We start from the raw sequence: 9,834 nt of genomic DNA on the forward strand, positions 1-9,834 counted from the left end.
TGACTTGCATCTGAAGAAGTGAGGTTCTTACCCACGAAAGCTTATGCTCCCAATACTTCTGTTAGTCTTAAAGGTGCCACAGGACCCTCTGTTGCTTTTTACAGATTCAGACTAACACGGCTACCCCTCTGATACTTGGTGAAATGTAGTTATTGAAGCTGTTTCTGCAGGCCTCAGGACAGACTTTGCAGAGTCTGGAATCTGGATGGGAGGAGCGGCAGATGGAGGGGATGGGCAGGAAGGGAACCCATCTAGAAGTCTACTGGCCATTTCCCAAAAATCCACCTCCAGCCCAGTCCACCCAGTGCAGCTCTCTACACCAGGATGGGAAGCAGGGAGCCACATGGCAGAGTCGTGCAGGGACAGAGCCTGCTCCTTTCATCTGGCAGACTCCAGAGTCATCTGCCTTGGCAACTCGTATCAAATTTTTAAACTAAGGTAGATCCCAGCCCCCTTTAATGCTGGGGTCAGAGCTGGAGGTACCAGAGAAAAGCCCATTTAGTGAAGTTCTGTTCCAAAATGGACTCCGTAAATGGATCTTTCTACTTAGCTCTGCTCCATGTGTGAGCCAGTCCCAGCTGGCTTTAGGGCCTCCCGCCATCAATGATTTTGGCTTTCCTTAGTGTGGCTGAGCCAATAGAGCTAACGAAACTGAATCCAATCCTTTCTTTAACCACAGCAGTCCTGCTTGCTTTGTTCCCACCAGTCATACCTGGGCAAGCCCATGGAGCTGCCCTGGGCCCTTTATTTATTTGGCAGAACATTATAGCAATGACATGTGAAAAGAGACCCTGGTAGGATTCAGAGCCCGGGTCAGGTCTGCAGAGCTGGTAGATGTGGGAGGAAGGAGGAGACAGTCGTTTTACTTGGAAGCCAAGCACATTTAACGCAGAACCGATCAGAAACATGGAATCCCAGTGCCACAGGGTCCTTTCAGAGCCACGTGAAGCAGATCCACACTTGGAGAACCCACTGCAGCTCCCCATCACCACTGGTGTTGGACAGCCTGGAAAGTCAGGGGTCGGGTTACATTTACCAACCCTATGCCCTAAGGGATACCAACAGCAACAACAAAGAATGCTCCCAAATCCCATTGGTCTGCACTGATCACCCAGCACTCTATGCCCTGCTAGAAAGGAAGAGGTTGGGGGCTTCCAGAGAAGAGCTCCCAAGCAGTACTCCATGGAAATGGCTTACATTGGGTTGAGCAGTGGTGGGGTGTACATGGGAATGTAGTCCAGGTGAGCTCGCACATCAAACCGGTCGATCATGTTGTTCGTATCCCCTTGCCAGGGCATCCTGCAGGCAAGAGAGCAACAGACAAACTAAGGTCATTTAGCACCTCAACTGGGTACAAATGACAGACCTGCCAGCGAGACAAGCTGCTATGAAAAGGAAGCCAGAGATGCTGGGGCACTCAGTCTAGACCCAATGCAGTTCAGTCCCGTGACGTCTGTGCACTGGCTCTGCTGTATGGTACACAATGGGACACGCTCTTAGCCAGAGCGTAGTGACAATCGGAGTCTAGTAGGCCTACCCCAGGTATAAGCCTAACTGTGGGAAAGTGGATAAAACTTCATCAAATGTCACAATAATCTATAACAATAACTGTCAATGGGAAAAGGTGCCAAAGGGAGACAGAAAAAACGAAATGAGCCTAACAGAAAGGCCTCCTGATATAACTCAAGTATGTGAGATGGACATCATGCCAGGTAAACAAAAAAGCGTGGGACCAGAAATCAATAACCCCAAACTGGTGTGTTAAAAACTAAGCCTAACTGATGAACAAGATAACAAAGGGGTGTGCTATTCCTTCCATCACTCCGTTTTGGGGTCCTCAAAAGGAATGACTTTGGGGGGGGGGGGGGGGAATCAACAAGAACAATGCTGGGTGACTAAATCAAGGAGAAGGAGTGATGGCTGCTACCCCCACCATCTCCTGAAACATTGGTATCCACCAAACCACCGCTGAGCCTTGGGGCATTCTAATCCTAGACCAGACCAGGCCATGCCATGCCAAAGAGAGGGACCCGGATGACAGCGCCATCTCCACCGGCTAAATCCCAAACACTATCTGGGATATGAGATTGTTGTCCCACACCTCCTTGTGCACCCTTGTCCTTCTCTGCCTCGTTTCTTCTCTCTCCTATCCCTCTCCCTTTGCCTTCTGTTTAATAAGAGTCTGGCTTAGCAGGTGAAGACTGTATACACCTCTACCCCAATATAACGCTGTCCTCGGTAGCCAAAAAATCCTACCGTGTTATAGGTGAAACCACGTTATATTGAACTTGCTTTGATCTGCCGGAGTGTGCAGCCCCGCCCCCCCCCCCGGAACGCTGCTTTACCACATTATATCCAAATTCGTGTTATATTGGGTCGCGTTACATCGGCGTAGAGGTGCATTTTGCAAACACCGCTGTAAGCCTGTGATCAGACAGGCAACTAAAGGCAAGGCCCTAAACAGCCTGATGCTGGTACAAGTTTGCCAGGTCTTAAAGGGGCTGATAAGATGATGTGGTGTGCCTGTGTTTTTCTAACAGTATTTGTCTTGTCTTCTAGGGAACAGGATTAGACCTTAACAACAACAGCTTCAGCCCGTCTTTTCTCTTTTCCCCAAAAAGAACAGCTATATTTGATTTCATCTAATAGACTATCACACAAGGGTTTTTTTCCCCCTTCTAAAAATGGTCTCCAGCTAAAGGGAAAGGGAACAAGGGATGCTGTTGCAATAAAAGCCTTAATACTTTACATTTCAAATACTTCAATTGTTTCTACTTCTTCTGTATCTGTAATCAAAGGCTACAGGGATTTTTAATTGTATGTTTGCCATGGCACTAAGGAGGCTGAGGTCTCTGCATACCAAACCCTGAACCTTGTTTAACTCTGTGACCAGGTCATGTGACCCGGTCATGTGACCACCTTTGACCAATTTATTCCACCTAAATTAATACAAGCAGCCACCTGTGACCCTGAGCCTTAGCGCCCTCCCTTTGAGAGTCTTGTTCTTCACCTCAACAGGGCGAAGGAGTCCAGCATAAAAACCACTGGTGCACTTGGACTTTCGTACTTTACTCACCCCCCAGTGGGGAGGAAGACAAGTGACCTTGTTACGTGTAACGGGTATCTCCTCAGAGGTGCTGCCAAAGAGAAATCCTGGGGCTTGTGGGGTCCTTTAAAATAAGGTGCAGGGGAGGGGCCTCTGCTCATTATTAACATTAGGAATCGTCCACACAGCGTGCTCTCTCTGCTGGAAAACACTAGTGAAAACTGAGCACTCAGGAGGGGAAGGAGGCGGAGCCAGACACCTTAGAACTCCTTGTTCCCGTATATTTCACTCAGACTTGGCAGCTGGCGGAAAGATCTAACACGCCCATCTCCCCAATGAAGAGCAGAGAACGCCGCCAGTCCAGCTGCCTGCCCACCCATCAGTGAGCGCCCCGCAAGAGCGGGGAAGAGCCGACTGGACGTTCCGCTTCTTCTAAAGGTAAACACCAGGCAGAGCATGGTCTCGGAGGTGCCTCTATCCAGCAGGATGCAGCACTTGCCCCACTCCAGGGGTGGGGAATGGGGGACATCTTTGAACTTGCCTCAGGGAGGATAAAGAGTCAGAAGGAGGGAGGGTCTGAGCCTGGACAGTCTCCTCTCAAACCACTGTCCCACAGTCAGCCTGTGCCAGAGAGAACAGTTCCCTGTGGTCTCCCATCCCCCAACACAAACCTGCAGCAGGACCCCAGCTCCACAAAGAGGTCTGGCTAAGGCCTTGCCTGCCTCAAGTATGGGGCCCTACCAAATTCATGGTCCATTTCGGTCAATTTCATGGTCATAGGCTTTTTAAAATCATAAATATCATTATTTCAGATATTTAAATCTGAAATTTCATGATGCTGCAACTGTAGGGGTCCTGACCCAAAAGAGGGGAGTGGGGGCATTGCAACGTTATTGTAGGGGGGTTGTGGTATTGCCACCCTTACTTCTGCACTGCTGTGGCTGGCGGCGCTGCCTTCAGAACTGGGCAGCCAGAAAGTGGCAGCTGCTGGCCAGGAGCCCAGCTCTGAAGGCCGCATCACTACCAGAAGCAGCGCAGAAGGGAGAATGGTATGGTATGGCATTGCTACCCTTACTTCTGAGCTGCTGCCTTCAGAGCTGGGCCCTCAGCCAGCAGCTGCCACTCTCCGGCCGCCCATTGCCACCCTTACTTCTGCGCTGCTGCTGGCGGTGCTGCCTTCAGAGCTGGGCGCCTCGCCAGCAGCCGCCGCTTCTTTCCACCCAGCTCTGAAGGCAGCGCAGAAGTAAGGGTTGTGATATTGCCACCCCCTTAGAATAACCTTGCAACCCCCCCACAACCACATTTTGGGTCGGGACCCCCACTTTGAGAAACGCTGGTCTCCCCTGTGAAATCTGTATAACATAGGGTAAAAGTACACAAAAGACCAGATTTCACAGGGGAGACCAGATTTCAGTCCATGACACGTTCTTCACAGCTGTGAATTTGGTAGGGCCCTACTCATGTACCTTGACTTATTACAGGGAGAACTAGCCATTTCCACAGTCTCCACTGTTCCTGGGGATTGGACCCAAGGTCCCTGTGCTGAGTTGCTGATCATATGCCCTGAGGATGGGGGGGAGGGGGCTGTCACTTCCTAGGGTACAGAACTGTACTCACAAGATGGCGTGCTCCCGCCAAGCCAACGTGCTGGCCAACAGCATGCTCAAGGGACAGTCAGCCTGAAGTGCAGACAGCAGAGGAGCTTCAGGTGCAACGGGCCCCAAGCCTCCCACCAATTCTGGGGGGTTGACAGCCACTTCTTCCCACCTTTTAAAGAGATTTCTACAGTGCCGTGTGAACATGAGGGGAAGGAACTGACCACAGAAGGGACCCAGCATCATGGACAACGCACAAAAGCAAACAGGAACACTCCAGACCTTCCCCCTCTTCTCCTTCACTCGGTCACCTCAGGGGATCCCACTAGTAATATAACAGCTACACCAAAGGGAGAGCAAGTTGATGGTGCCCCTTCGAGGACCTTCCAGCCACAATCCCCACCTGCTTCACTATGCTCCCAGCCTGTCAGTGCAGAGCTAGCAGGCAGTGCCCGCTCAAGCTACTCACATGTTGACAGGACTTTCAGCTGCAAGAGCAACGGCAGAATCCAAGTGGACCTTACACGCCCGGCCATGCACTTGGAGGAACTGAGCGGGGTCCTTTTTCTGGAAGAAGCACAAACACCGAGGTGTAGAAAGCTGGCATTTTACGGGATCTGGTCAGTTTGAACAAGGCACCAAGTTATGCAGATGCTGAATGGCTGAGTCCAAAGCCACTGTAAGGGGATTGCGCATTCATTAAAGCTACAAGTGAAATCCCTTCAGAGCAGAGCGTCTGACAGTACCATGTGCAGGGGGGTGTTAAACACATCCTGGGGAGCTTAGGCAGCAACAGTTAAAGTGCCGAGCTCCACTGAAGAAGCAGCCCCTGCTTACTCGAATCTGCTTCACGTGCTTATCGGGGCAAGCAGTGACAACAACTGTCACTGCTCTTAGCCCTGCAGAGCCAGCACAGCTGAGACGGAAGGAGCTGGATTCGATTCCTTCGTATGTGTCACCCAGTTTGCCTCCTACGCGGCAGGCAGTTGCACTTGAGTACATTCAAGAAAGGCTAAGGGGCTGCACAAGCGGTACAGCAGACCCGGCTTGGCCTGCAGAACCTTTGTTACTGGCGTTGCTGTGCAACCAAAGAATCGAGGTTTGCTCACAGATCCCCGGTGAATTCTGTGATGCTGGCAGCTAGGGAAAAAACCATTTTACTCGTAAGCTGGGCAGACTTGATATGGCGTTAACCATGGCTCGGCGTAGGACTGCATTTTAGAGAGGGACACACGCCAGGGAAGCAGGCCAAAGAGCTGATCCAAGAGTCGTGCTGCGGATCAGGCACTCCTGCACGTGGAATGTTTCCTGTAATCCTGCTCTGTTCTTCCAGAAAGGAAACTGAACCTGCAAGAATTCAGTTCTGCATAATGCCTCACAAGAGCATAGCAGGCCAACAAACCATGATAACCACACAGCCCGCCAGTCAGCACCACAACTCTGCATCCCTCTCCTTGGAGCAACCCAGCACGCTGCTCTGCGGTCACAGCACCTCTGGGACAGTTCTGCCTGCTGAAGCAGACGTTGGTCTGGGATTCCACACGCATCAATTCACTTAGGCAGAGGGGGACTGCAGCTCTCAGGGGAGGACTGAGCCTCCAAAGCAATAGGAGTGGTTGCCACAGGGCCTCGTTCCATTTCTCCTTCCTCGGCTTTGGAGGGAGGCACAATGAATATTGCAGGCCTGCACTGTGCACAGGGAAAGCCGATACTTTCAGAAACTCAACTGTGTAATTTTTCCCTGCGAGACACAATAATGTGGTTTGTAGCCACCTGATCTACAGCAAAACCCTACAGCACAGAGGTGTTTCTAGCTTGAGACAAACAGGCTTGGCACTATCTGTCCAGGCCTAACGACCGTTAAAGGCAAAAACTTAATGCAAGAGTAAAGTCACCAAAATGAGGAAGGGCCGAAGGTCCCAGCAGTAGCGGACACGCACCTTGGACGCTTCCTGTGTGTGGTTTGCAACTGAACAGCAATATATAAAGCTGCATAAAGCCAGACATGGGAACAGAAAACAGCGGGCGCACTACCCAACCCGACAGCAAGGGCCACAGATCGGGATGGCGGGGGCGGGGCCGGGGACACTCACTATTTTTTCATAGTATTCTCTCCGACGCTCGGCTCGTTTCTTATAATCAACCATCATCCCACGGAGCTTGCGCTCATGTTTCCGGGCTTCGTGCCACATCCTGCTGTCCGCAAGCTGTCAAAGGGAGGGAATAAAGAACTGAGTAAAACCAACAACCTCTCAGCACTCCCAGAGCCTGGGGTGCACTCTAGGATGTGTGCACACAGCCGAGGAGAGAAACGCAGACTCCACTCTGCACACAGACACCAGCAAGCTCAGTGACTGAGCGTTACGGGCTGAGCCAGGAACAAACATGGTTGCAGAGCGCTGCGGTGGATGCCACGGCCATCGCCAACGGCTGCAATCAAACACTCCCCCAAGCCTCAGCCCCAGGGAGCCAGTCACAGGGATCAAGACATTGTCTACACTTACACCGGTGCAGCTGTGCTGCTGAAGCACTTAGTGAAGATACTACCTAAACCTCCCCAAGAGGCAGTAGCTATGTTGATAGGAGAAGCTGTCTACACCAGAAGGTTGGTCAGTATAACTGCGTCACTCAGGGTTGTGGATTTTCCACACTCCAGAGCAACACAGTTATACCAATGTAAGTTTGTAGTGTAGACCAGGCTAAGTATTCTAGGGTAGAAAAGCATCAGGCTGCCCTCCTCATTCCAGGACCAGGAAGGAGAGGCTGTAAGAGATCATAATCAAAAGGAAAAATCTGCTACATGGCACCCATCCCGAGAGACTCCAAGAGCACAAAGTCTTAGGCAGAAGGGTACAGAGGAGAGCATCAAGCAAGGGCCGTGAATAGGAGAGTCAGAGCATCCCGGAGAAGTGGGCTGAACATAAGACTAGCCAGACTGGGTCAGACCAATGGTCCATCTAGCCCAGTATCCTGTCTGCCGAGAGTGGCCAATGCCAGCGTTTCAGAGGGAATGCACAGAACAGAATTATGGAGTGATCCATCCCCTGTCGTCCAGTCCCAGCTTCTGGTAGTAACTGCAGTGAGGGGTCTATTTGGTCTCTATCTGAGCAGGTGGAAAACAGCCTCTTGGCTTCAAGGCTGGCCAGCCAAGCGGGAAGGATATTACAGTAGTGAGGTTATTGGTGTGAGACAATGCATAGAGTTTAGAGAGACAGGTGGGAAATGAAAGGAGAAAAACATTTTAGCACAGGGACAGCTAATCCAAAGGAAATACACCACAAGAGGGAGCGAGCGGGACAGCAGGAACACCTACTCGGTCAGGGTACCTCTCTGCCCCCACACCCCCATCACCATGTCATCTGAGCGCATCAGTCTTTCATGTACTTATCCCCATGCCCGAGTGAGGCAGGGCAGGACTATCACCCCCATTGCACAGATGGGAATTGAGGCCCAGAGAGACTAAGTGACTTGCCCAGAATCACACAGGATGTTTGTGATGGGGCAGGAATTGACCCCAGGGTTCCCACTGGACCATTCTTCCTTCGAAGGCTGAGAGCAAGCCAGACAGGTGCTTGCATTGTGAGCATCCCAAAGACACCCTGCAGACATGGGCTGCGCTCACATCAGGACAAGCCCCAAGAGCCCTTGGCTGGAGTCAAGGGACTGAAAAGCCCCATTAGCTCCCTTCCAGTCCACTTCACACCTCACTCTCAGGCCTTTCCACGCCCACAAATCCCCCCCTCCCCCGGAACAGTTACCAGCCCTTCCGCAGAGACACTCTGAGTGCCCAGCCAGAGGAGGGGGGGGAAGGGGGCTAATCTCAAGAGAGGTCACAAGCTGGATGGAGGAGGGCGATACTCACAGAAGAGCAGCGTGGAGACTTGGGAGCAGCAGTCGCGTACTCACTCAGCACAGCCCATGAGCCAAGGGAAGAGGAGCTTAAACAAAGAGCACACTGCAGGTCAGTGGCCTGGGCAGGTACACCGCAGGGCTACAACAAACAGAGCGAAGGCCATGGGTCTCTCAGTGTGGGGGGAATGGGGGTCCCTCCCTCAAGGGGACACACGCCGTGTGCAGGAGTAGCTCTGTCCTCAGTACAGGTTCACTAGAATCACCTCACTGACCGCAGCACAGAACAGGAGCTGGGCTGCCCCCAACCTGGGAGCTGCAGAAATGGGCCAGGAGTTCTTCCCGCTCTGCAGGAAAAGGTCTCTGCTATGGGCCCCGGCCCACACATTCACACTCAATACCACAGCCAAGACATGAGGAGAGTCCGGCTAGCCAGGAGCTCCTTTGGTTGAGCAATCTTTGCTGCTGCTTCTATCCCAAGTTTACTAGGGAACCCCCCCGCAAGGAGCCCAGCTCTGTCAGCTCCAAGTTTGCCATCTCTAGCCTGAGGGTTAAGGGCAGAAGGCTCTCCTCACTGTTAATGGACCTACCGAAGGAATATTCCCAATCCAAGAGAGGCAGTGGCTACATCACGTCTCGCTGATCTTCTCTTTGAAGAAGTTGACAAGCTCCTGCCTGGAAAGAGCATAGGATGGGCAAAAGTTAAAGCTGAGCTTTCACCTAGACACAAGCACCCCCCATTCCCTGCCCCACATGAGGGGGCAGTACCCACACACTGACAACCCCCAATGCCCCACCCCACCCCACTCAGGGAGACAGTGCCCAGACATCAGCACCCTGCATCCCCCACCACACTGGTGGGAGTGAGGCAGCAGCACCCATAGAGCTTAAGATCAGAAGGGACCACCAGATGATCTAGTCCGACCTCCTGTGTGTCACAGGCCACCAACACCACAAAACCCAAGAACCGAAATTAAACCTAAGCATTGCAGCCCACAGGAGATGAGACTATTACATGCCACAGGCAGAGAACAGGAGGGACTGAGGGGGCCCCCCACAGTGGCAGGGAAATGATTACATGAGATACACCCTGATAATCCTGGCAAGCGACCAGCACCCACACGTTGCAGAGGAAGATGAAAAACCCACAAGGTTCCTGCCACTCTGATCTGGGAGAAAATTCCTCCTCCACCCCCCACATGGCAACCAGTGAGACCCCAAGCCTGTGAGCAAGAACCAGCCAGCCAAGCACTTGAGAGAGAGAGAGAGAGCGCACGCGCTCAGTGCCATCCTCACCCAATATCCCCTCTCCACCTAGAGCCATGCCTGAGGCATTAAAGGAAG

General features: G+C 52.2%; 1 protein-coding gene across 3 annotated transcripts in view; it reads right to left on the minus strand.

The window, feature by feature from the left end:
* The window catches only part of CLASRP (CLK4 associating serine/arginine rich protein), a 36,142-nt gene extending 26,981 nt beyond the window's left edge, over positions 1–9,161 (minus strand). For 2 of the 3 annotated variants that reach the window (XR_004648420.1, XM_034793170.1), the window contains exons 1-5: positions 9,081–9,161; positions 8,504–8,579; positions 6,735–6,848; positions 5,111–5,208; positions 1,198–1,299 (exon numbers count right to left, since the gene is read on the minus strand). Coding sequence is in view for 2 of the 3 variants with exons in the window: in XM_034793170.1 (XP_034649061.1) it covers positions 1,198–1,299; positions 5,111–5,208; positions 6,735–6,833 (299 nt within the window). In the remaining variant the exon portion in view is untranslated. The remainder of the gene's footprint in view (positions 1–1,197; positions 1,300–5,110; positions 5,209–6,734; positions 6,849–8,503; positions 8,580–9,080) is intronic. The other variant, XM_034793169.1, reaches the window with a different exon arrangement.
* Positions 9,162–9,834: the final 673 nt, after the last annotated feature.

The sequence above is a fragment of the Trachemys scripta genome, chromosome 16 (assembly GCF_013100865.1).
Source record: "Trachemys scripta elegans isolate TJP31775 chromosome 16, CAS_Tse_1.0, whole genome shotgun sequence".
Taxonomy (NCBI): domain Eukaryota; kingdom Metazoa; phylum Chordata; order Testudines; family Emydidae; genus Trachemys; species Trachemys scripta.